Genomic DNA, 27,847 nt, shown 5'->3' with positions numbered 1-27,847 from the left:
TATGTGGCACAAGCGATCGGATGATTGCAGCTTCTAGTCTCCAATGGGGACTATTGAAGCAAGTAAAAAGTAAAAAAAAAATGTTTTTAAAAATGTAAAAAAATATAAAAGTTCAACTCACCCTCCTTTTGCCCCATTCAAAATAAAACAATAACAAAAAAAAAATCAAATATACACATATTTGGTATAGCTGCTTTCAGAATCGCCGGATCTATCAATATGCAAAAAGAATTAATCCAATCGGTAAACGGCGTAGCAAGAAAAAAAATCCAAACTCCAGAATTACTTTTTTTGGTCAACGCAACAAGTCTCTGAAAATGGCAAAAAAAAATTTTTTTTTTACAAACTTTGGAATTTTTTTTTCAACACTTAATAAAAAAAATAACCTAGACATGTTTGGTGTCTGTGAACTCGTAATGACCTGGAGAATCATAATGGCAGGTCAGTTTTAGCATTTAGTGCACGCGGTAAAGAAAAAATCCAAAAAACAATAGTGGAATTGCAATTTTTGTGCAATTTGACTGCATTTGGAATTTTGTTTCCCATTTTCCAGTACATGATATGGTAAAATCAATGGTGCCATTCCAAAGTACAACTCGTCCCACAAAAAAAAACAAGCCCTCACATGGCCATATTGACGAAAAAAATAAGAAAAAGTTATGGCCGTGGGAAAAAGAGGAGCAAGAAATGGAAACGCAAAAATGGAAATACTCCTGGTCCTTAACCCCTTTCTGCCATTAGACGTACTATTCCGTCCATGTGGGGTGGGCTTTACTTCCCAAGGACGGAATAGTACGTCATAGGCTTATCGCAGCTGACATCCGGCACTATGTGCCAGGAGCGGTCACGGACCGCCCCCGGCACATTAACCCCCGGCACACCGCGATCAAACATGATCGCGATGTGCCGGCGGTGCAGGGAAGCATTGCGCAGGGAAGGGGCTCCCTGTGGGCTTCCCTGAGACCCCCGCAGCAACGCGATGTGATCGCGTTGCTCCGGGGGTCTCCTACCTTCCTCCCTGCAGCAAATCCCGGATCCAAGATGGCCGCGGATCCGGGTCCTGCAGGGAGGGAGGTGGCTCAGAGCAGGCACTTGGTAACGCTGCAGCGCTGTGCAAACTGGCAGATCACCGATCTGTATTGTCTCCCCCTGGGACAAAGTAAAAAAAAAAATTTTTACAAGTGTGTAAAAAAAAAAAAAATCCTAAATAATGAAAAAAAAAAATATTATTCCCATAAATACATTTCTTTATCTAAATAAAAAAAACAAAACAATAAAAGTACACATATTTAGTATCGCCGCGTCCGTAACGACCCGACCTATAAAACTGGCCCACTAGTTAACCCCTTAAGTAAACACCGTAAGAAAAAAAAAAAAGAGGCAAAAAACAACGCTTTATTATCATACCGCCGAACAAAAAGTGGAATAACACGCGATCAAAAAGACAGATATAAATAACCATGGTACCGCTGAAAGCGTCATTTTGTCCCGCAAAAAACGAGCCGCCATACAGCAACATCAGCAAAAACATAAAAAAGTTATAGTCCTCAGAATAAACCGATGCAAAAATAATTATTTTTTCTATTTTCAATTTTACCAAACGCGGAACGGTATAAACGCCTCCCCTAAAAGAAATTCATGAATAGCTGGTTTTTGGTAATTCTGCCTCACAAAAATCGGTATAAAAAGCGATCAAAAAATGTCACGTGCCCGAAAGTGTTACCAATAAAAACGTCAACTCGTCACGCAAAAAACAAGACCTCACATGACTCTGTGGACTCAAATATGGAAAAATTATAGCTCTCAAAATGTGGTAACGCAAAAAATATTTTTTGCAATAAAAAGCGTCTTTCAGTGAGTGACGGCTGCCAATCATAAAAATCCGCTAAAAAACCCGCTATAAAAGTAAATCAAACCCCCCTTCATTACCCCCTTAGTTAGGGAAAAATAAAAAAAAATAAAAAAATGTATTTATTTCCCTTTTCCCATTAGGGTTAGGGCTAGGGTTAGGGCTAGGGTTAGGGCTAGGGTTAGGGTTAGGGCTAGGGTTAGGGCTAGGGTTAGGGCTAGGGTTAGGACTAGGGCTAAGGTTAGGGCTAGGGTTAGGGCTAGGGTTAAGGCTACAGTTAGGGTTAAGGCTACAGTTAGGGTTAAGGCTACAGTTATGGTTAAGGCTACAGTTATGGTTAAGGCTACAGTTAGGGTTGGGGCTAAAGTTAGGGTTTGGATTACATTTGCGGTTGGGAATAGGGTTGGGATTAGGGTTAAGGGTGTGTCTGGGTTAGGGGTTAGGGTTACTGTTGGGATTAGGGTTAGGGGTGTGTTTGGATTAGGGTTTCAGTTATAATTGGGGGGTTAACACTGTGTAGACACATCAGGGGCTCTCCAAACTCGACATGACGTCCGATCTCAATTCCAGCCAATTCTGCGTTGAAAAAGTAAAACAGTGCTCCTTACCTTCCGAGCTCTCACCTTGTGCCCAAACAGGAGTTTACCCCAACATATGGGGTATCAGCGTACTCAGGACAAATTGGACAACAACTTTTGGGGTCCAATTTCTCCTGTTACCCTTGGGAAAATACAAAACTGGGGGCGAAAAAATAAGTTTTGTGGGAAAAAAAGATTTTTTAATTTTCACGGCTCTGCGTTATAAACTGTAGTGAAACACTTGGGGGCTCAAAGTTCTCACAACATGTCTAGATAAGTTCGTGGGGGGGGTCTAGTTTCCAATATGGGGTCACTTGTGGGGGGTTTCTACTGTAGGTACATTAGGGGCTCTGCAAACGCAATGTGACGCCTGCAGACCATTCCATCTAAGTCTGCATTCCAAATGGCGCTCCGTCCCTTCCGAGCCCTCCCATGCGCCCAAACGGTGGTTCCCCCCCCCACATATGGGGCATCAGCGCACTCAGGACAAATTGGACAACAAATTTTGGGGTCCAATTTCTCCTGTTACCCTCGGGAAAATACAAAACTGGGGGCTAAAAAATAATATTTGTGGGAAAAAATTTTTGTTTTATTTTTAAATTATAAACTTCTGTGAAGCTCTTGGTGGGTCAAAGTGCTCACCACACATCTAGATAAGTTCCTTAGGGGGTCTACTTTCCAAAATGGTGTCATTTGTGGGGGGTTTCAATATTTAGGCACATCAGTGGCTCTCCAAACGCAACATGGCGTCTCATCTCAATTCCTGTGAATTTTGCATTGAAAAGTCAAACGGCGCTCCTTCCCTTCCGAGCTCTCCCATGCGCCCAAACAGTGGTTTACCCCCACATATGGGGTATCAGCGTACTCAGGAAAAATTGTACAACAACTTTTTGGTTCCAATTTCTTCTCTTACCATTGGGAAAATAAAAAATTGGGGGCGAAAAGATCATTTTTTTTTTCACAAAAATTTTTTTTTATTTTTACGGTTCTGCATTATAAACTTCTGTGAAGCACTTGGTGGGTCAAAGTGCTCACCACACCTCTAGATAAGTTCCTTAGGGGGTCTACTTTCCAAAATGGTGTCACTTGTGGGGGGTTTCAATGTTTAGGCACATCAGTGGCTCTTCAAACGCAACATGGCGTCCCATCTCAATTCCTGTCAATTTTGCATTGAAAGGTCAAACGGCGCTCCTTCCCTTCCGAGGTCTCCCATGCGCCCAAACAGGGGTTTACCCCCACATATGGGGTATCGGAGTACTCAGGACAAATTGTGCAACAACTTTTTGGTTCCAATTTCTTCTCTTACCATTGGGAAAATAAAAAATTGGGGGCGAAAAGATAATTTTTGTGAAAAAAAAATATTTTTTATTTTTACGGTTCTGCATTATAAACTTCTGTGAAGCACTTGGTGGGTCAAAGTGCTCACCACACCTCTAGATAAGTTCCTTAGGGGGTCTACTTTCCAAAATGGTGTCACTTGTGGGGGGTTTCAATGTTTAGGCACATCAGTGGCTCTTCAAACGCAACATGGCGTCCCATCTCAATTCCTGTCAATTTTGCATTGAAAGGTCAAACGGCGCTCCTTCCCTTCCGAGGTTTCCCATGCGCCCAAACAGTGGTTTACCCCCACATATGGGGTATCGGAGTACTCAGGACAAATTGTGCAACAACTTTTTGGTTCCAATTTCTTCTCTTACCATTGGGAAAACAAAAAATTGGGGGTAAAAAGATAATTTTTGTGAAAAATTTTTTTTTTTTTCTGGTTCTGCATTATAAACTTCTGTGAAGCACTTGGTGGGTCAAAGTGCTCACCACACCTCTAGATAAGGTCCTTAGGGGGTCTACTTTCCAAAATGGTGTCACTTGTGGGGGGTTTCAATGTTTAGGCACATCAGTGGCTCTCCAAACGCAACATGGCGTCCCATCTCAATTCCTGTCAATTTTGCATTAAAAAGTCAAATGGCGCTCCTTCGCTTCCAAGCTCTGTCATGCGCCCAAGCAGTGGTTTACCTCCACATATGGGGTATCGGCGTACTCAGGACAAATTGTACAACAAGGTTTGGGGTCCATTTTCTCCTGTAACTCTTGGCAAAAAAAAAACAAATTGGAGCTGAAGTAAATTTTTTGTGAAAAAAAATTAAATGTTAATTTTTATTTAAACATTTCAAAAATTCCTGTGAAACACCTGAAGGGTTAATAAACTTCTTGAATGTGGTTTTGAGAACCTTGAGGGGTGCAGTTTTTAGAATGGTGTCACATTGGGTATTTTCTATCATATAGACCCCTCAAAATGACTTCAAATGAGATGTGGTCCCTAAAATAAAATGGTGTTGTAAAAATGAGAAATTGCTGGTCAACTTTTAACCCTTATAACTCCCTAACAAAAAAAAATTTTGGTTCCAAAATTGTGCTGATGTAAAGTAGACATGTGGGAAATGTTACTTATTAAGTATTTTGTGTGACATATCTGTGATTTAATTGCATAAAAATTCAAAGTTGGAAAATTGCGAAATTTTCAAAATTTTCACCATATTTCCATTTTTTTCACAAATAAACGCAGGTAATATCAAAGAAATTTTACCACTATCATGAAGTACAATATGTCCCGAGAAAACAATGTCAGAATCACCGGGATCCGTTGAAGCGTTCCAGAGTTATAACCTCATAAAGGGACAGTGGTCAGAATTGTAAAAATTGGCCCGGTCCATAACGTGCAAACCACCTTTGGGGGTAAAGGGGTTAAAGGGACTCTGTCACCTGAATTTGGAGGGAACAATCTTCAGCCATAGGGGCGGGGTTTTCGGGTGTTTGATTCACCCTTTCCTTACCCGCTGGCTGCATGCTGGCTGCAATATTGGATTGAAGTTCATTCTCTGTCCTCCGTAGTACATGTCTGCACAAGGCAATCTTACCCGCACCCCTGCCCCATTGTCCTTGGACAGCCGAAACGTCCTGATAATGTTAAATGACTTAGGGATTGAAGTCTCAGTTTTTTCCTTTCACATGAAGCCTGGCAGCTTAGTTCGGCTGTGTGAGCAAAGATTATATTTTTGTTGAGCATATTTTTTTTTCACACTGTAGCAAATTTCTGCTTTATATTATCTATAGTGGCAGGGATTTTATCTGTAGGAAAAAGTAAAAATATTTCCTCTCAAAAGCTTTTAAGAAAAATCATGAGTCACTTTCAGACCTGCCAGACCTTTGAAGCCAAAAAGTGTTTTTACTATTTATTTTTTCTGTTTTCTATCTTTCCTGCAAAATAAGACAGTTAACTCTTACTTCTCTAATTTTAGATTGGTTCTTTTTGCAATGTTGTCATTGAGGAGAAAATATACCGCACTGTCTGCTGCCGCTACAATTATTTCAGTAGTTACTGATTTATTATTGCGTTCAGTGGCAACTGTACTAGCTGCTATGTAGTTATAGTGAATATGACTATGGTTGTATTTAGCCTATTTGCTCTATTTTTTACTATATTTACCTTGGTCCGACTTCAGCCTGTTTTCTGATTATTCTGCCTCTGATTTTGACCTTTGGTATCGATCTCACGTAACAACGCTTCTTGCTGCTAGCTTGCTACACCAGCCAGCATTCAACTCCGTGGCCTCAACCCAGGGTTTCCACTGGTAATCCAGATCCCTCTACAGAGATTAAAGGGTAAAGGCCAGAGCAACCTCTGGGATCTGGTTGACAGATTGACCAGTGCCAAGCCAGTCTGTGGAAGCCCTACTACCGGCTGACAGGCAGCCATGAAAAGGGTCCCTAATACAAAATGCTACAAATTATCTGCCGGCAGGATATTGTCATAAATCGCCGGACAGTCGACATAATACTACCACTTTACAAAGCGCTAGCGTGACCTTATCTGGAATTCAGGTCAGTTCTGAGCAGCAGTTCATAGAAAGAAAGTCCTGGAGTTAGAAAAAGTACAAAGAAAGACTTTGTACAAAACTAATAAGAGGCATGGAGGATCTTAGTTATGAGTGGATCGCCCCCAAGGGCTAGGGGTTACTTGGAGCCGGGCCCTTCGGGTTCTCAAGGGGGATATCACTGTGGCTGACCCGGTCCGTGGCCCTAGGGACATACGTTGTAAATGGGGGGAAATGTCTTTAAAGGGATAATGTTCGTGATGCCACCTGTGGTATTCGGTCAGGGTGACCAACGCTGCTTAGGGGTCCGCTGGGTTGATGTTATGGCAGCTAGACGGTATACCTCCCCACAGTAGTGGTAGTATATCCCCAGGGCTTCCCGAAGTGTAGATGGTGGATGGTGTGAGGCGCAGTGAAGAACGAGGACACCATGTTGCAGTCTCTTTATCTTTTTACTGAAGGCTTCAGCATCCACAGTCCAGAGCACAGATCACAGGGCAGGCAGAGTCCGGCCGGTCTGAAGGCCAATCCAAAGTCCCCTTATCCAGGTGGAAATCAGTAGCCTTCCCTTAGCGCCTAGGTGTTGTAGTACCTCCCTGCTGTGCTTCTCAGTAAGGTCCTCACAACTGTTCTGGATGTTGTCTTTGTTTCTCTGTCCCCCTGATGGATAGGATAGGACAAACCCGTATGACTGATGGCCTGAGGCTTTTTACAGGGACACTATCACGCCCCGGCCCCCACAGTTGCCACCGTGCCTCCTGGGTATAAGGTCGGGCAACTAATATGGAACTAGTGGCCTGCCGGTCTCTGGAGCCAGGCTTCGAGACGATGACTCCCTCAGTGTTCCGGCTACCGGCTTCTGGGCCTCAGAAAGGAGGCAGCCTTTTACAGGGCAGAACTCATTCTGGTTTCCTCTCCTTTTGCTATGACTTTGTTTCTCACTCTCAGCAACGCAATTCCCTTCAATGTCTCTTTCTTTGGATGCTCCGTGTCCTTCTGTCTAGGCCTCTGACAGGATCCCACCCCTGTCCAGGACCCACTACCTGATTGGAGCTCAGATAGCAGCTTACTGAGTGTAGCCCAGCCAGCATCCGCCAGACTGGTGCTGCCTGGGTGAAACCCAGCTCGCTTCTCCCTAACTAACTGTCCAACCCACCAGTTTTACCTAATTGTGAGGAGTGCCCTAATAAATAGAAGCATGGCTCCCCCTGGCGGCCTGGAGTGTGAGGTGTGTTGTGTGGTTTGTGATACCTGGTAAAGTGATCTCCTTTATTGCCATCAGACGTAATATCACTCCCCCTGGTGGGAGAATGACATTACTGCAATGACAAGGACCCTGGGGCGCTGCATGAGGAAATATTAAAATCATTATATTTATTTAATCTTGAGAATAAACATCTAAAGGGGACAAGATTAACCTGCATGAGTAGATAAACGGCCCAGACAAAAAGTACTTTCAAAAGTTGTTTCATGTAAAACTTCTTCAAAAGACAAGTGCATGTCCTCTGTATAGAGAAACAAAGATTCAATCTCCAGAGGAGACAACGATCTTCACCATGAGGACTATTAATCTGTGGAGCAGCAAACCTCAGGAGTAAGTCACAATGGGAATTCGTTCATGATTTCAAAAAGAGCTTAGATGCTTTTTTTTAAAGAAGAAAATAACAAATTCTTATGTACATGTGTAAAATTTTTGTTCTGATTGTTGATTGAGTTGATTGATACTCGCGAACAGGAAGGAAACCTTTCCTTTTTAGGGCAGATTGGTTCATGAATTAAGACTCTACTTGTAGCTCCTTTATTATCTCTCATCCCTCGATTGAGCTTGATGGTCATGTGTCCTTATACAACCATACTAAGTGTGTAACTCCGGTATGTATCAGGATTTTGTGTAAAGGTACAAATGAGGTCTGTATCGTAACAGCAGAGCTCTGACCCATTTTCTAAGGGTGCTTTTACATTGCGTTGTGTGTCCCCATCAGGGAATACATCTGAAAACCCTAGCAAAACGGGTTCCGGACGGATGCGCCAATGGGGCTGTACACGGTAATGGTGATGGCAGAGCGAATGTGCGTTTTGCCTTGCATCATTTTTGGTAGTGTACACGTACAGGAGGCGGACACTCACATGTTGCAGGTTGCATCCTCCTGTAGGCATACACTCCCGAAAAAAATGCACGGCAGAGCGAACGTGAGCTCTGCCGTCACCATTACCATGTTCGGCCCCGTTTTGTAGGGGATTTCTGACGTATAACCCGTCGGGGACCCAGAACGTAATGTGAAAGCCCCCTAAAGGGGTTAAATAAAATGATAACTGGGAGTTACAATTTCACTTTTCACTCTGTGTCCCTGCACAATTTGACACAATCAGCACTGTTTTGGATTGATGTTTCATAGGCCGGTTTCTTCCTCTGTAAGTTCTTTCGCATCCCAGCGGTATCACCTAAAACTCGCCCCCCGGACTGATGTGTCATTGTAGCATTGGCAGGTTTAGAATATTACAATACTGAAGTATTGCAATGTAATACAGACGTCATGGAGGGTCTGCATGTTTAAGTCCCACAGAGAGACAAAAATAATAAAGTTTACAAAATATGTCAACAAGTTTATAGAGAAGAGTAGAATTCAGGAGAAAAGCATAGGAGTAACTCGAATCACAATATGTAAAAAAAAGTATAAATTTTATTTAAACAAGTATTTTTTAAAAACACATAAGATATGATATGATAAGGTTTTAGGATATACAGTATACAATACTGTGCGCACATCAAGCCAGAGAAAGAGTAACAAAGCTTTTACTGTTGCAATAGTTACATATTAATATAGTTATAAATGTGGCTCCGGCTCGTATTAAGCAGTAAGGGCGATGTAGCAGATAAGCAAATGTGGCCCTAATACACATAGAGTAGATGCATATCATGCAGTGATGTAGAGCCCCATCTAAATAACCATACATACAACACGGTATTATGCTACAGTAGTAATATATAGAATAGGTGTTGATATAATAATTGTAGTTATGGCTACAACCCGCAAAAAGCGGTAAGGGCAACAGATGAAATCTAGCGCATAGCTAAGTGCAGCCCTAGTGGGCGTAAAATAGGCACATACCGTGCTATGTTGCAAGGCCTTGCAACGGACACAGCAGACACAGCCATAGGCACGGGCCGGTCCTCAGCAGGCACCGCAAGGATGGGACTAAGCGGTGCCTCCACGGTGGTGAGCGGAGCGAAGGTCTGCATACAGTTATATGAAAAAGCTTGGGCACCCCTATTAATCTTAAGCTTAATGTTTTATAAAAATTGTTTTTTTTGCAACAGCTATTTCAGTTTCATATACGGTATCTAATAACTGTTGGACACAGTAATGTTTCTGCCTTGAAATGAAGTTTATTGTACTAACAGAAAATGTGCAATCTGCATTCAAACAAAATTTGACAGGTGCATAAGTATGGACACCCCACCAGAAAAGTGACATTAATATCTAGTAGATCCTCCTTTTGCAAAAATAACAGCCTCTAGTCGCTTCCTGTAGCTTTTTAATGAGTTCCTGGATCCTGGATGAAGGCATTTTTGACCATTCCTCTTTAGAAAACAATTCCAGTTCAGTTAAGTTTGATGGTCACCGAGCATGGACAGCCCTCTTCAAATGATCCCACAGAAGTTCAATGATGTTCAGGTCTGGGGACTGGGATGGCCATTCCAGAACAGTGTAATTGTTCCTCTGCATGAATGCCTGAGTAGATTTGGAGCAGTGTTTTGGATCATTGTCTTGCTGAAAGATCCATCCCGTGCGTAACTTCAACTTTGTCACTGATTCATGAACATTATTGTCAAGAATCTGCTAATACTGAGAGGAATCCATGCGTCCCTCAACTTTAACATTGGTCACACAGCCCCAAAGCATGATGAAACCTCCAACAAATTTTATTGTGGGTAGTAAGTGTTTTTCTTGGAATGCTGTGTTTTTTGGCCGCAAGGCATAACGCTTTTTTGTATGACCAAACAACTCAATCTTGGTTTCATCAGTCCACAGGACCTTCTTCCAAAAAGAAATTGGATTCTCCAAATGTGCTTTTGCATACCTCAGCCGACTCTGTTTGTGGCGTGCTTGCAGAAATGGCTTCTTTCGCATCACTCTCCCATATACAGCTTCTCCTTGTGCAAAGTGCGTTGTATAGTTGACCGATGCACAGTGACACCATCTGCAGCAAGTTGATGCTGCAGCTCTCTGGAGGTGGTCTGAGGATTGTCCTTGACTGATCTCACCTGTTATGATAAGGTAATTCAGTACCACAATGGACATAGAGGTCAGAGCACATACAGTGACCTGACAATAACCCAAAAACATAGAACGAGCTCTGAGACGTGGGAACTCTGCTGACCGCAATCCCTAATCCTCTCCAACCACACTAGAGGCAGCCGTGGATTGCGCCTAACGCTCCCTATGCAACTCGGCACAGCCTGAGAAACTAGCTAGCCTGAAGATAGAAAATAAGCCTACCTTGCCTCAGAGAAATACCCCAAAGGAAAAGGCAGCCCCCACATATAATGACTGTGAGTTAAGATGAAAAGACAAACGTAGAGATGAAATAGATTTAGCAAAGTGAGGCCCGACTTTCTGAACAGAGCGAGGATAGGAAAGGTAACTTTGCGGTCAACACAAAAAACTACAAAAACCACGCAAAGGGGGCAAAAAGACCCTCCGTACCGAACTAACGGCACGGAGGTACACCCTCTGCGTCCCAGAGCTTCCAGCAAGCAGGAAAAAACAAATAGACAAGCTGGACAGAAAAAACAGCAAACAAAACAGCAAAGCAGAACTCAGCCATGCAGAGCAGCAGGCCACAGGAACGATCCAGGAGGAAACAGGTCCAACACCAGAACATTGACTGGAGGCCAGGATCAAAGCACTAGGTGGAGTTAAATAGAGCAGCACCTAACGACTTCACCACATCACCTGAGGAAGGAAACTCAGTGCCGCAGTACCACGTTCCTCCACCAACGGAAGCTCACAGAGAGAATCAGCCGAAGTACCACTTGTGACCACAGGAGGGAGCTCTGCCACAGAATTCACAACACTCACCATTCTTCTTTTCTGCCTTTCTGATGTTTTACTTGGCCTGCCACTTCTGGCCTTAACAAGAACTGTACCTGTGTTCTTCCATTACCTTACTATGCTCCTCACAGTGGAAATTGACAGGTTAAATCTCTGAGACAGCTTTTTGTATCCTTCCCCTGAACATCTATGTTGAATAATCTCTGTTTTCAGATCGTTAGACAGTTGTTTTGAGGAGTCCATGATGCCACTCTTCAGAGGAGATTCAAACAGGAGAACAACTTGCAAGTGGCCACTTTAAGTAGCTTTTCTTATGATTGCATACACCTGGCTATGAAGTTCAAAGCTCAATGAGGTTAGAAAACCCCAAAAAGTGCTTTAGTAAGTCAGTAAAAGGTAGGTAGGAGTATTTAAAACAAGAAAATAAGGGTTCCTATACTTATGTACCTGTCAAATTGTGTTTGAATGCAGATTGCACATTTTCTGTTAGTACAATAAACCTCATTTCAAGGCAGAAACATTACTGTGTCCAACAGTTATTAGATATATGAAACTGAAATGGCTGTTGCAAAAAAAAACAATTTTTATAAAACATTAAGCTTAAGATTAATAGGGGTGCCCAAACTTTTTCATATAACTGTATTATCCTGATCACTATCCGGTAAGGAAGTCTCTCTGGGCTGAGTGTAGGATGTGTCGGCAGTCTGGCTAGCTGGGGATATAGGCACAGCAAGCGGGCGTGAGTCCATGAAGAGGGAGTTAACCATCTCACTACTCAGAAGCTCGGTCCCCGCCTAATGTCCCGTCTTCCCGCTCAAACTGCTATTTATGTGGAATCCGCCCCCTTCAGTCAGGTGGTCAGATCTTCTCCGGTCCACAATCTCTTCCCCCTGAAACACTGGTGACAGCCCCGACAGTTCCGGCCCAGATACGCAGGAGAGACCATCAACTTGGTTCTCCTCCCTACACCTGCATAGTATGTCATCCCAGGAACTGTTAATGGATCTGGGAATGTTTAGCTTGCAAAAAAAAAGACTAAGAGGAGACTTAATAGCTGTCTACAAATATCTGAAGGGATGTCACAGTGTAGAGGGATCATCATTATTCTCATTTGCACATGGAAACACGAGAAGCAATGGAATGAAACTGAAAGGGAGAAGATACAGATTAGATATTAGAAAAAAACATTTTGACAGTGAGGGTGATCAATGAGTGGAACAGGCTGCCACAAGAGGTGGTGAGTTCTCCTTCAATGGAAGTCTTCAAACAGAGGCTGGACAGACATCTGCCTGAGATGGTTTAGTGAATCCTCCATTGAGCAGGGGGTTGGACATGATGACCCTGGAGGTCCCTTCCAACTCTAACATTCTATGATTTTATATTACTGACTTATGCTAAGGATAGGTTAGCAATATAAAAGTAGTGGACAACACCTTTAAAGATATCCTGTAACAAAGAAGCTTCTACATGGCAATATTAATGGAAAATGTTTTTAAATCTGAAAATAAAAGAGCAAAATATTGCAGCAGTTTCAAAATATTAAAGGCAATAGCCACCATTGTATCATAACCGATGCATAGAGATAGCCTTAATAACATTAGGTTTGTCCGTAGCCTCCACTAGGAGGAGCATATTGTATACTGATTATTGTCTCAGCCCTATAATAATATAGTGTGTCGTAAACTCCTCCATAGAAATGTAAACCTCACTGAAAGCTCGGCAGGAGTAAAGCAGGGCTTTTCTAGTCTTTAGGTTTGTGCCTACGTGTTACATTTCCATCGTTAAAAATGGATCTGTTAGAATATATTAGTGGCTGCCGCTGCAGGGGTGCATAATAATTATAGAGGAGTGCGAATATATTTTGTTATAGTTAAGAGTCTTTTGATTTTATAATAGGTGATGAATCTTTGAGAAGAGGATCGTAATAATGAAGTGAATTTATAAAGTGCCTTATTAAGGAATTCAGACAGTCGGCAAGATGATACATTGATTACATTACAATCCTCAAGGCTATGGTGACTGAAGGAGAATCTGAATGGTCTGTAGTATACTAAGAGCATTGATGTGATCGGATGGGATGGAATTTGGTGATTTATAAAGGTTCAGACGTAGCGTCCACAAAACACTTAATGAGTTCCTGCTACATTAACATTGTATTACATCGACTCTTTCCTCTATTTACTTAGCTTGGACTTTCCCATTCGCTTTAACGAGTTGGCCGATGTTATATCTGTAGATAAAGGGTATTTCAGCTCTGCTCAATTCTCCATTGGGAGCAAGGACGATTACGTCACATCTACCGATACCTGCTTCCGGCTTTACTTTACTACTTTAACCCTGCTGTTGTCTTCGGTCTGGGGAGACCTATTTTGAACTTTGGTATTTTTTGGGGTGTTCAAGATGCGGTTCTGAAACTTGTGGTTGATTGACTTAAATGAGGATGGGTCAGTCGGCCACGGGTTTCAGAGCCGCATCTTGAATATTTTAAAGAATACTGAAGTTCAAGGTCGGTCGTTTTTAACCGAAGACAACAGCAGGGTTAATGAATAGGACAGGAGCACAATGCCTGCCTATCACGCATGTGACCAGGCAGGTATCAGTAGATGCGATGATAAAGAAATGAGCGGAGATGGACTAACCATTTAACAGTGCTTCTTACATGGCAAACTAGCCTTTTTATAAGAATTGCTTTCATGCTTCTCCCTCAGCGTTGCCGCTAATCTATGCTTATTGAGACAAAAGGCTTTTAACAGAAATCAGTCTCCTCCTCCCTCTGGCAGCCAGAAATATAGTCCCTTCTTACTTATCCTGTAAAAGGAGTCTTCTTATTTATACTGCCATGCTACAGCGAAAACTCAGAACAGAAACTTGTATTGGCTGCTCTGCAGCAAACCGTGGGTCACTATGCAGCTCAGTAGCCGAATGTAAAAATTGGTCTTAATTATCAGAATGCACCATACTACTGTATATATGGAGATTACCTAACTCATCACTGGATCATTTTTTTAAAAGCAAATAAAAGGAAAACATTATTCATTTTTTTCCATTTTCATTGTCCGGATATTTGGCAGATTAAAGATCCAGCGTTCAGAGGGATTCTTATTCCAAAGCTGGAAGAACAATAATAGGAGACTCCTATCAGCACATTCCTGGCTGTTTATTAGGGTTGTATTGTTACAGTGCGATGTTCTGATATAAGTATGTAATATCATAGAATTAAGACAAATTATTCCAATATTTCCCATCATTGTGTAGCTGTCCTGTTAGTCACTGCTTGTGGCATTTTAGCTTTAAAGTGAACATTCAAGTGCTTCAAAGGTCGTCCTTAACCCTGAAGTGCTCTCCACAGTCAGTACACTTCAAAATAAAATGGTTAAAGTATTACTTGTGTATGTGGAAACCTGTGGTGTCACATTGCCGAAGACAGAAGCTGCTCATTTCTATCATTAGTTGAAGAATTTTAAGATTAAAAGCTGTGTTAGCATTTGGAATAAGATCTAAGGGGTAATGTGGAGAGTGACAAAACAGGCTTGGCATGCCAGCGTGAGGAGACTTGTACACAATGCAATACTATCTGGGAAATTAAATATCCAAATTGTTTCTTCAGAGAAAAAGAGGACTTGATTTCTAGCACCACCTATTGAAAGTTGCAATCCTGAAAGTCGATATCGACCCTTTCATGAGCCTTGCCATAGGACTAAGGAAAAAAAGCCAAACCAAAATCTCAATTTCCAGACACGGTGTTTCGGGTTATTGCCCCTCATCAGTGCAAAGTATGAGATCTGATTTGGTTAAGGGAGCGGCTAAAAACTGGGATCTAATAGGTAACATTTCTCGTAGTGGAGAATGACAAGCCAGCTGTGGCATGTCAGCATGAGGTGACTTTTACACCATCAACACTATCTGATAAATTAAATATGCCAATTGCCTCTTCAGAGAAAAAGAGGACTTGAACTCTAGTGCCACCTATTGAAAGTAGCAATCCTGAAAGTCAATATCGACCCGTTAGTGAGCCTTGCCATAGGACTTAGTAAAAAAAAGCCAAAAAAAATTATCTCAATTTCCAGACACTGCTTCGGGTTGTTGCCCCTCATCAGTGCATAATCTGAGATCTGATTTGATAAACGTTTCTCTTTGTGGAGTGTGACAAGCCAGGCCTGGCATCTCAGAGTGAGGAGACTTATATGCTATGCATGCTCCTCTGGGAAATTAAATATGCAAATTTCCTCCTCAGAGACATCCTAAGTCATATGGCAAGGCTCGTTATAGGGTCGATATCAACTTTTAGGATTGCTACCTCCAAAGGTGGCAGTAGAGTTCAAGTCCTCTTCTTCTCTAAAAATTAAATTTGCATATTTAATTTCCCAGAAAAGCGTGCATGGCGTGTAAGTCTCCTCAAGCTAACATGCCAGGCATGGCTGTCAGTCTCCACAAGTCAGTCTCTTTGATACCAGTCTTAAGCCTCTCACGTAGCCAAATCAGATCTCATACTTTGCACTGATGAGTGGCAACACCCTGAAACACTGCATCTGGAAATGACCAGGCTCATATGACCAGGCTCATTAAAGGGTCGAGACTAGCTTTTAGGATTGCGATTTCCAATAGGTGACGCTAGAGTTCTAGTTCTCTTCCTCTCTGATGAGACAATTTGGAATAAATAACACTATCTGAATCATATTCTCCTCCTCCTGGCCCCTACTTTTTACTAACTTGTAATTGCCCCTTTTATCTCTTCTACTTTGAAGCGGTGCGGGGAGGACTGACAAAGAAATTCTCTTTTCAGAAACATTTTTTTCAGCATTTTATATTCAATAATTTGCAAATGTTTTTAAATAATTTATTGTTTTCCAGGATTGAAGAAGGAGATCCAAAAAGAACAAGAAGGTATAAAGCCAGCGATCTCATCCCCGAAAAAGCAAGTGACCAAGGTGCACTCACCAGGTAAAGTATCTGAAAAATAGCTAAAGTACAGGCAGAAAAAGCCATACAATCGCCCAGAGCAGGGATTTCAGAACGTGCATACCTTCCCCTAGCAATGACTGGCCCCTTAAACAGTTTAGTGAATATAGGCATTAAAGGGGGCATTAAAGTTTGAAATTTATCCCCCTATTCATGGGATTGGGAATAATGCTCCAATCACTTGGAGTCCAACCACTGGCCCTGCCACCGTTTACTAGAAAAAGAGCCCCATGTGAATGGACAGGAGGTTGATCATGGGCCCTGCCACTCTATACATTCATATGGGAGTGCCGAACACCAGCCAATTACCGGGCTATCTACAGTTGTCCCTTTAAGAGTGAATGGAGTGGTAGGGCTCATGATTGACCTCCGATCTATTTGGTGGGGATGCCCAGAAATCATATGATGCACTGGAAAGCAGGAAAAAATAGTAGCAAAAAAAGTGAAATTCCACAATTGTTTTTTTTTTTGTTTTTTTAATTTATCATGTTCACGATATGGTAAAACTGACCTTTCAATAAGATTTTCCAGCTCAGTTCGAGTACGCAGATATCAAACATATATACCGTAGCTTTTTTTTTTTAAGTGGTGAAAAAAAAATTGTAAACAAAACGTTGCTTTTGTTGCCTTTTTCCGAGAACCGTAACGATTTTAACTTTTGGGATATGGAGAAGTATAAGGGCTTATTTTTCGCGCTCTAAGATGATGTTTTTATGGATACCATTTTGGAGTAGATAAAATGTTCTGATCACCTATTATAGCATTTTATTGCAATGTTGCAGCTGCCAAAAAAAAAATCCAGAATTCTGGCGTTTCGATTTTTTTTTCTCATCACTCTGTTTACCGATTGGATTAATTTATTTTATATTTTGATAGATGGGATTTTTAGGAATGCAAAAATATTAAATATGCCCTTTTTGTTTTATTTTTAATGGGGCAAAATAAGGTCAATTTGTGTTTTTGTTATATTTTTCATATTTTTTCTAACTTTTTTTCTCTTTTTACTGTATTTATTAGTCCCTTTAGGAGACTTGAAGTTGCGATCATCCGATCGCTTGTTCTATGCAGTGCGTACAGGCTGGCTTTCACAGGAGGATTGCATTGGCAGACAGGGGAGTATTCAGCAGCGCCCAGCTGCCATGACAATCCATAGACGCCCAGCGATCACATCAGGGGCGCATCAAGGGCGGATGGAATGTTCTGCCCTCCTGTCGGCATGTGTTACATGCTACTGTCCGCTCCGCTCTACCCGCGGTTATTAAAGGCACATGATGGCTGATTAAAACAGCATCATCTTCTGGGAAAGATGATGCAGGCGCACAATGTCAGGGCTTGTCCGGTCTAAAATGACAGGTCTGCAGTCACTCAATGTGACTGCAGACTTGTGAATCCTCACAGTGTATGCACTGCACACTATGAGGATTCTCCAATCAGGGAACAGTGGTCACGTGACCGCAAATATGCGATATGCATACTCCCGGTCGCAGTCCAACTAGACTGTTTCCAGAGCTCTCAATGAAAGGTCGGCTTCTGGCCAGGAGTATGCATATCTGATACTTGTGGTCACGTGACCTCTGTTCCCGATGCTGACACTGGAGAATCCTGACAGCATGCACTGTGAAGATTCACGAGTCTGTAGTTACATTCTTAAGGCTATGTTCACACTGTTAGGCTACGTTCACATTTGCGTTGTTGGGCGCAGCATCGTCGACGCATACCGACACATGCGTCATGCGCCCCTATCTTTAACATGGGGGGCGCATGGACATGCGCTGGTATGCGTTGTATTGCATTTTACGACGCATGCGTCAATTTGACGCACCAGACAGGGCGCGGACGACGCTACTTGGAGCGTTTTCCCTGCGCCAAAATTCATTAACATTACTAGTTTATGTCAACGCATGCGTCAAAAAATGCAGCATTGTGTAGATGCGTTGGTTGCGTTGACGACGCTACGCCCAACAACGCAAATGTCAACGTAGCCTTAGTACGTGGTCAGTATTTCACATCAGTATTTGTTGGCCAAAACCAGGAGTGGGTGAAAAGTGAAGAAGTGGTGACGTGTTTCTATTATACTCCGATTGTTCCACTCCTGGTTTTGGCTTACAAATACTGATGTAAAATACTGACCAATTACTGATAGTGTGACCGTAGCCCTATGGTTCATTTCTGATGTGGTGTCGCTATAGGGAAATTGAAGGCTTATTTTCCCACAGTTTACTGCTGAATAATAAATGTATAAATTATATTATAAAACAATACTACAGTTAAATGTAAAAAAAATAATAACAACATTTGACATATTTTTTCTTTGGATATTTCTTGCAATTTATTTTTGTAAAAACAAAAATGTAGGTCTAGGTATAAATCTCTCTCATGTCCTTGAAAAGCTTTTCTTCATTTCTGCAGTAAAAGTGTGATCACTTGAGCATGGCAAGTGGAATAAAGCAGCTGCGGGGACCTGAGCTTTATCTGTACTGAAGTTTTCAAATACTTAAATTGTCCATGTACATTTTTTATGACACTTAGCATAATGAGTGCTCCCAAAACAAACAGAACCATGAGCATCTGTGCCCCGGGCGGCCTCCTCGGCGTGGCAGATGTGTCATTCTACCTGCAGTTACACTGTCACACCGTCATCTGTGTCCCCAATAACATGTAGAAGCATGGAGTCCCTTGAGCCGTCTAGAAAGATGTACAGTATATGAGTTTTACAGGAGGCCATCTATGCATGGTTGCCAACCGTCCAGAAATTCGGAGAAATAGAACACTTTTTTCACTTGTCCGTAAAAAGAATTTGAAGTGTCAATGATTTTTTTTTAAGCTGGAGAAACTTGTACAGATTTTTATTCAATTTTACTAACCAACCGGCATACAAAGGATAGCAGGGAATAACACGCTGTTCACTTCTGCACCGGACAGATGCACATGCGTAATGGTTACTGGTGACGACACATTACTTGTGATGGAGGTTGCTAAAAGTTCACAGTTTAAGCAGAAGACCTCCAAAATACTAGTGCAGTCCTGCAGTCGGTCTAATCTTTCCCTGGGAACAGACATAGAGGAGATTCTCCCAATGTCTTCTTATTTGTGCCCAAACCCGCGGACACCGTCTCACTGACCGCAGCTCTCGGGTCTGTCCAGCACTTGGACCGTTCCCACTAAGTCTTCTAAAGACGTTCCTGTATGGTCTCACTGTAGGTTCCCTGACTTCCTGTGTAAGGGAGTCTGCTCCCAACCACTGAAGTGCTGGTGATGAGTCTTGCTTCCTTTGCCACTGGTTCCTACACACACCCAAAGATGATCTTCTTTCCTGACGGTGTCCTGATCTCTCTCTCCCCAACCTTCCTTTTCCTGTAACTACCCAGAGTTTCCCAATCCTCCTCCCCACTGTGGGACAACCGAACTAACAGGAACAGCAGCCTAACAGGAGGACAACACACATAAGGCAGTAACATACGGTGCCATGTAATACGTCTTCACACAATAAAATGACAGGAGTTGACAGAGGAATGTAACGCCATCCTGACCACCCTAACAAAAGCGCACGATCGTTTGTCAATGTTTGATCAGTGGGGATTCGATCTTTGTGACCCCCTATGATGAACACAAGGTAGTGACACTTTATTGCGCAGAGGGGTCAGGCACAATATATGCACTAATGTATAGATCTCACAGAATTCCTGTAGGCAGAATCGGGACTTGAGTTGAATAGAAGATGGACAGTAAAGCTTCGCTACCTTGTAGTTCCCATAGCTGCCCTCCTATATCATTAATATAGTTCCAATGTTAATATGAGAAATTCCAATTTGTTTTATTCCACGATTGTGCCAAAATTAACTGAAAACGATGTTTTCTGCTACTGTGTATTCTATGCTGTTGAGTGTGAAGATATTTTATTAGTTGTCACGGAGAGGCTGAGGCTCGTGATTGCCGTCTCTGAATTCAGCACCACAGGCCTGGGCAGTGCTTTGTAATCTGCCTTCGGGGTGCTGCTGTCTATAGGAGCTTGTTGGCAGCGGCAATACTGACCGGCCTATTTTATTTCCTGCAGGTCGGACTACGTGATTTTCAGTTGAGTTTTCATGGTATCAAAATAGGCGCTGTGCAGTAGCCCTTTCAACAGCGTTAATTACCCCATTTTATCCTGTTCATGGGGCTCGCAAGTAATAACTTGTATATGTCTGCCCCTGTGCCGCTAGCGAACACTTTTGGCACTGTGGTCACTTGACACCTTCTCCATCACTGCACCATAATAGGTTACAAGCTCCTCCATCCCACAGTGCCAGTTACAGATCTGTTGGGAGAAGCACAACTTGTGAAGACAACTACTAGGCAAAACAAGGGAAAAATGACAAGGCCTAACTCCTTAAAAACAAAGCAGCAACTTCCTTCTCTTAACATGCAATTGATTTCATGATCAATCAGAGGATTTACGGAGACTGCAGGAACAGACAGGGTGATTTCCTGACATTTGGTTGCTCACCTTCCCAATACTTTAATAACCATGTCCTTCTAGCATCAATTGCACAAGCTGTTTTTATAGGCTGAGTTCACATGAGGTGGAAGAGGGGTGTTCAAAAATGGTGATTTGTGTGGTTTTAAAAGCTTCCTAGCAGCAGTTTAATTCTCGTTCCTGTTTCCTAGTTCCAATTTAGGTATAATGTCCGTGTGTTAAATGATTTCTACCCTTCTTATTAAAGGGTATCTCTCAGTAGGCTCAACCCTCCTAAGCCATCTATAGGGGCATTTAAAAAGTTGAATAAAATGATACCTTGATATCTGCAATCAGATGTCTTATTCCAGAGAAATTCATGTTTTTCTTAATATGTAAATGAGCTGTTAAGATCTATGGGCCAGACATAGATCCCTGCCTCCAGAGATTATTGTAAATGACAGGGGGCGTTACTGGAACGTCCGCCAGGGCCATGGGACACTCGGCACCGGGTCCGGTCGGCTCAAAGGGGGATGTCACGGTGGCGGCGATCCAGTCTGTAGCCCTGGGCATCCATGTTATAGGGACGGTATTTAAAGGGCATTGGAATAAAGTTTGTGTTCGTGGCGCCACCTGTGGGATTCGGTCAGTAGGGATCGATGTTGCTTAAAGGGGTCCTCTGGGGTGATGGTATGGCAGCTAAGATGGAACAAATTCCCACAAGTGAAGTAGGTCCCCAGGGCTCCCGGTGTGTAGATGGAGAATGGTGAGTGGTGCAATGATGAACAGAGGACACAGGTTTGAAGTCTCTTTACCTGGTTTACTGAAGGTCTCAGGCAGCCACAGTCCAGGGTACCAGATCACAGGTACAAGCAGGGTCCGGCCGGCTTGGAAGCAAGTTGAGAGTCCCCTTTACCAGGTGGAGATGGAAGCCTTCCTATCAGCGCTTTGGTGTAGTAGTCCCTTACTGCCTATGGCTTCTAGCAAGGTCCTCACAGTTCTCTCTGTCCTCCATAAAGGTGGGACACAAACCTTTATGACAGGTGGCTTGAACCTTTTTATAGGGTCTATATCACAACCCGGGCTATATGTGTCACAGTGCCTCCTGGGTGTTAGGGCGGACAGGTTACATGTAGTCCAGCTGTCCTGCCAGTTTCTGCTGTGCCACTTAAGAGTCCAAAACAACCTCGGTCTTTCGGCTATCGGTATCTGCGCTTTGCAGTGAGGTAGCCCAATCGCAGCTGTCCTCCCCAGGTGTCACTTGCCTGTGCTTCACTCTCCTGCACTCTCACTACAAATCTGTTCTTCCTTCTGTTTTCTCTCAATCCTGGAGCTGCAGCACATTCTTTTGGCTACATGGCCCCTCTGCTTCCTTCCCCTCTGTCAGGAACTGACTCTCTGACTGACTTTCCCTCCAGAACAGAATATATATATATAGTGGAGCCACCCACAAGCTGGATCAGAGCTCCCCTTTCTGGTCTGGAGTGTGAACATGTTGCATGTTTGTGTTTACCTGGTGAAAGATATCCTTCCTTGCCTCCAAGTGTGACATCACTCTCCCCGTGAGGAAAGCATTGTCACTGTGGCAACCAGGACCCTGGGGCGTCACATTGTGAGGCATGAAATGACTTACAGTCTCCTGATCTACATGTCTCACACTCTGGAGGCAGAAGATTCTCAGGGAGATCTATGTCTGGGCCATAGATCTTAATAGCTCAATTATATATTTAAAAAAAGTAGATTTCTCAGGAGTAAGACATCAGATCTCAGATATCAAGGTATCATGTTATTCAGCTTGCTATGACCTTCATGCTCATATAGACGGCTTAGGAGGGTTGATCCTACTGACAGATTGCCTTTAAGGTACATAAAATTGATATTTAATAATTATTTTGTTTCCTATTTTACATTTCAGGACATCCCAAACTAAAACCAACAATTGCAAAGAATGGTTATGCCGCCAAGACAGAAGTACAGACCCGAGACCAAGATCGTCAGACAGTTCAGAGGTTAAAAGAGAAGTGTGAGGAGCAAGCTAAGGAACTCTTATTGGTCCGGAAAGAATTCAAAAAAACAAGCTGTGGATTTTTAGTGTTTGCCGTGACCACGCAGTATTTCTTTAGTAAGGTAAGAAACTTCAGACAAGATGAATTTAGATAAAACAAAAATTAATCAAGATGTGCATTAAAACAACAAGAGTGGTGCACTATGGCAATATCATAGCCAGCAATGCAGTCGCCTAATGGCTGAGTATAATGAGCAGCTTCATGCTGATAAACATACATGTGAAAGCAGCAGCACGGGGAGTTACAGGAGTTAATGGTGAAAGCCCCTAAAGGTACCGTTACACTTAAGCGACTTACCAACGATCACGACCAGCGATACGACCTGGCCATGATCGTTGGTAAGTCGTTGTGTGGTCGCTGGGGAGCTGTGACACAGACAGCTCTCTCCAGCAACCAACGATCAGGGGAAAGACTTCGGCATCGTTGAAACTGTCTTCAACGATGCCGAAGTCCCCGGGTAACCGGGGTAAACATCGGGTTACTAAGTGCAGGGCCGCACTTAGTAACACTATATTTATCCTGTTTACCATTGTAAAAGTTAAAAAAAAAAAAAAACACTACATGCTCACATTCCGATGTCTGTCACGTCCCCCGCCGTCAGCTTCCCGCACTGACTGTGTCAGCGCCGGCCGTAAAGCAGAGCACAGCGCTGACATCACCGCTGTGCTCTGCTTTACGGCCGGCGCTCACAGTCCATGCAGGGAAGCTGATGGCGGGGGACGTGACAGACATCGGAATGTAAGTATGTACTGGTTTTTTTTTTAACTTTTACAGTGGTAACCAGGGTAAATATCGGGTTACTAAGCGATTTTCATGTCATGCCGCAGATTCTCAATGGGATTTATGTTTGGACTGTGACTAGGCCATTCACACACATTAATATGCTTTGATGTATACCATTTCATTGTAACTCTGGCCGTATGTTTAGGGTCATTATCCTTCTAAAAGGTAAACCTACTCCCCAGTCTCAACTCTTTTGAAACCTCTTACAGGTATTCTTTCAAGATTTTCCTATATTTAGTTCCATCCATCTTCCCATCAACTCTGATCAGCTACCCTGCTTCTGCAGAAGAAAAGCATCCCCACAGCATATTGCTGCCACCACCATGTTTGATGGTGGGGATGGTGTTTTCTGGGTTATGTGCAGTGCTTGTCTTCCGTCACACAATGCACTCTGCATTTAGCCCCCAAATGTTTTACTTTAGTCTCATCTGACCAGAGCACCATCTTCCACATGCTGTGCCCCCTAAATGGCATGTGGAAGAAGATGCTTTGGTCAGTTGAGACCAAAGTAGAACTTTTTGGGCTAAATGCAAAACGCTATGTGTTGCACAAAACTAACACTGCTCATTACCCTGAAAACCCCACCCCCACTGTCAAACATGGTGGTTGCAGCATCATGTTATGGGAATGCTTTTTTTATAGCAGGCACAGGGAAGCTGGACAGAATTTATGGGAAGATGGATGGAACTAAATACAGGGCAGTCCTGGAGGAATACCCACTAGAGGCTGCAAAAGACTTGAGAGTGGGGCATAGGTTCACTTTCCAGCAGGACAATGACCCTACACATACTGCCAAAGCTACAATGGATGGTTTAGCTCAAAGCATATTTATGTGTATGAATGTCTCAGTCACAATACAGACCTAAATCCCATGTAGAATCTGTGACAAGACTTGAAAATTGCTGTTCACAGACACCTCCGTCCAATCTCACTGAGCTAGAGCGAGTGTGTAAAGAAAAATGGCCAAAAATGCTGCCTCTAGTTGTGCAAAGCTGGTAGAGACAGACCCCAAAAGACTTGGAGCAGTAATTGCAGAGAAAGGCGTCCGACAATTCATGAGATTACGAGGGGTCTTAATACAAATGCACATCACAATTTTAAGATTTATATTTTTAAAATAATTAGAAAACCATGTCTCATTTCCTTACACTTCACAACTTACAACTTTATGTTGGTATCACATTACATTCCAAAAACATACATTTACGATTGTGGGTATAACGTGAAAAAATGTGGAAATGCTCACGGGGAAGGAATACTTTTTCAAGGCACTGTAGATTTACCGTAAGTCTACAGAAGAGGAAAGTGTCTTTTCAATTGCTGTAGCTATTTATGCTACATTTTTGAATTCTTCCCCAAAGGCCACCATATTAAAGGTGCCCTTTCTTTCTGTATAGACAGGAAAGGCAGGGTGTGTATACTTGAAAGTTGGATTTTTCAGAAATTATCACAGAATATTACTGTCTTTAGGAAGTAACGGGAAGCAGCCCAATACCAGGGAGTGATGAAGTGGATAGTGCACAGTGTTACTATCTTCCCTTATGTAGAGCTGATGTTACCTCGCTCATGCACCCATATTAATGAGATGACTCTGCACATTCTGTTCCAGCCTGTATAGCAAATCAAGGAAGCAAGATATAATGATATTTCCTGTATTGTCTGGTGGTTTCATGTTTTGTTTGTTTTCTCATTGTAAGTACTAAGTGTCTACTTTCTAAAAAGAGTTTATTAGTGAATGTGACTTCATGACATCAGATGTACGGTCTGTGGAGTCTCTATTAATCAAAAACACTGGCGGATAATTTATATGTGAAGTGTGAGGGATATTGAAGCAGACATTGCTGTGGTTCTAGAATCAGAAATCACATGACAGAAAGACAAATGAGTTTCCTGGGTAGATCAACCTTCACGTATATACAGACCTTCTTGCTGACAGCTATTATTGTGTATGACAAGCTGCAGCTTTGACATCTGCTTGAAAAACCGACCACACTACAGCAAAAAATGAAATCAGGTTTATCCAAGAGTTTTAGAAATTTTGAAAATAAATAAAATATCTAAATCTAAAATTGCCTTCTTTTTAGACATAAGTTTTATTGCTGTATTATCTTTTATATTATGTGCAGTTAAATCATTTTTCAATACACTTCTTAGGCTGTGTGCACATGTAGCGCAACGTGGGTGGTAGACGCGGGCTAGACACTCGTCTCGTTTTATGTCCGGGCGAACTATGTAAAAATGGGGGTCCTGGCTGGGTGTGTGGACTTGTGCTGTGAGGGTCTTACGTCCGTGCAGGCCACATGTAGCCAGTGGTATGGACTGGCCAGAACCAGATGTTTCACAGTTCAATGAGAGACATCCATTCCAAAACAAATTCTCCACTGAACGGTAACGGTTATATACAAGGGATAACGGGTACAAAGTCTTGTGGCCGTTCCCTTTACACTATGAAGCATTATTCCTCACAGTATCTCTCCCCTGTAGTTTATTCCAAGCCTAGTGACAGGCACTATTTCTCTCTACTCCGCCACAATTCAGCTTTAGGTCCCCTTCACACGTCCGTTTTCTGTGTCTGTATGCGGTTCCTTTTTTTAAAACCGCAAATACATACATACGCGCACTCATTGATTCAATGGTGGTGCGCACATGTCAGGTTTTTCACATGGACCATATCAAAACCCCTCAGACATGTCCTTTTGTAAACGTGCTGCACACTGATGATATATGGATGACATCCGTGTGTCATTAATGTGACACGTATCGGCGCTTTCGAAAAAACGGTACAGCTGTTCCCAGGCGCCAGGTGCTGGATCCTACCGTTATCACTGTCCCCCCATCTCCCTGCAATCAGCAAGACCAGGGAAGTCGGATGACAGTGTTAGTCAGCACAAGCTGTCTGTGTCTAGCGCTAACTACAACTTTCATTTTTGTCTCCTCGTCTCATTTTTGTTGCCTGTGATCAGGCAAAAACAGCGGCCGCTGACTACAACTATCATTAGACTCGCCTGGTCTCGCTGGCATGAGGTCCCCATAATTTTCATAACGAGCTGAGGGATAGCCCAATGCTCGGAGCTGATGTTAATATTTTGGGAAAGGGCCAATAACCATAAAGGTTCCCAGGCTATTAATATCAGCTCACAGCTATTTACATAGTCTTCACTGGTTATTATAGCAGAGACTCCTCAAAAAATGAGGTGGGGTCCCCACTATAATTACTAACCAGCAAAGGATAAATAAGACATCTGAGGGGTAATACGACACCCCCATTACTAAACCCATAGACAAATATAATGAAGACACACAGAGAAAAGTCCTTTAAGGGCTCATTCCCACTTGCGATGAATTTGGATGAATGCAATCCAATTAAAATCGGATTACATTCGGACCAATGTTATTTTATCATTGTGTGTTCAACTGCGATTTTGTTTTCAAGCTTGGATCGGATCACAATTGGACTGGAAAAGAATCGCAGCATGGCGATTGTAATCGGAAATTAGATCGCAGTCGGCAATAGAAGTGAAAAAAACAGCACAGCACTCGAACCATGCGAGTGCTGTCCGATTTTTACATACTGATGTCCTTTGAAAAGCCAGCAATTCATCTGAAAGAATAGATAGATTACATACAGTGTATACACTGTTAGTACCATGTCGGATCCCTGCTCTGACAGGCAGGGTTGCCGGCGAGTCTCTTCACTCACCCATGCTTCAGACAGTTCTTTCCTTCCCCATGCTCGGCATGCTTCCAGCTGGTCTCCCCAGCCAATGGCTATGAGACATTGTGTATATATTACTTTCTTCCCACTGGGGAGGTGCCTGAGCAACCTTCCTGTTTTGCAGTCTAAGTTGTGTAAGCTTGGATACCAGTCCCCGGCTGCACTCAACTGCAAATCCTGCCTGCTGCACTCTAATGCAAAACCTGCCTGCTGAACACTAATGCAGATCTTGCCTTCTGCACTCTAATGCAGACCTTACCTGCTGCACTCAACTGCAAATCCTGCCTGTTGCACTCAACTGCAGACCCTGCCTGCTGCACTCTAATGCAGACCTTACCTGCTGCACTCAACTGCAAATCCTGCCTGCTGCACTCAACTGCAGACCCTGCCTGCTGCACTCTAATGCAGGCCCTGCCTGCTGCACTCTAATGCAGATTCTGCCAGCTGCACCCTGATACAAACACTGCCTGCCGCACTCTGATACAAACACTGCTGCACTCGGATGTGAACTGTCCGCTGCATTCTAATACAAACTT

The 27,847-nt window shown here is 42.8% G+C and overlaps 1 protein-coding gene across 1 annotated transcript in view; it reads left to right on the top strand.

The window, feature by feature from the left end:
- Positions 1–27,847, top strand: part of MTUS2 (microtubule associated scaffold protein 2) — a 957,846-nt gene that overhangs the window by 761,036 nt on the left and 168,963 nt on the right. Inside the window, exons 6-7 of the mRNA XM_069759018.1 lie at positions 16,205–16,294; positions 22,663–22,874. Coding sequence (XP_069615119.1) covers positions 16,205–16,294; positions 22,663–22,874 — 302 coding nt within the window. The remainder of the gene's footprint in view (positions 1–16,204; positions 16,295–22,662; positions 22,875–27,847) is intronic.

Source organism: Ranitomeya imitator, chromosome 3, assembly GCF_032444005.1.
Source record: "Ranitomeya imitator isolate aRanImi1 chromosome 3, aRanImi1.pri, whole genome shotgun sequence".
NCBI classification, from domain to species: Eukaryota; Metazoa; Chordata; class Amphibia; order Anura; family Dendrobatidae; genus Ranitomeya; species Ranitomeya imitator.
The sequence above is the reverse complement of the archived record's forward strand: the minus strand, read 5'-3'. Positions and strand labels throughout refer to the sequence as shown.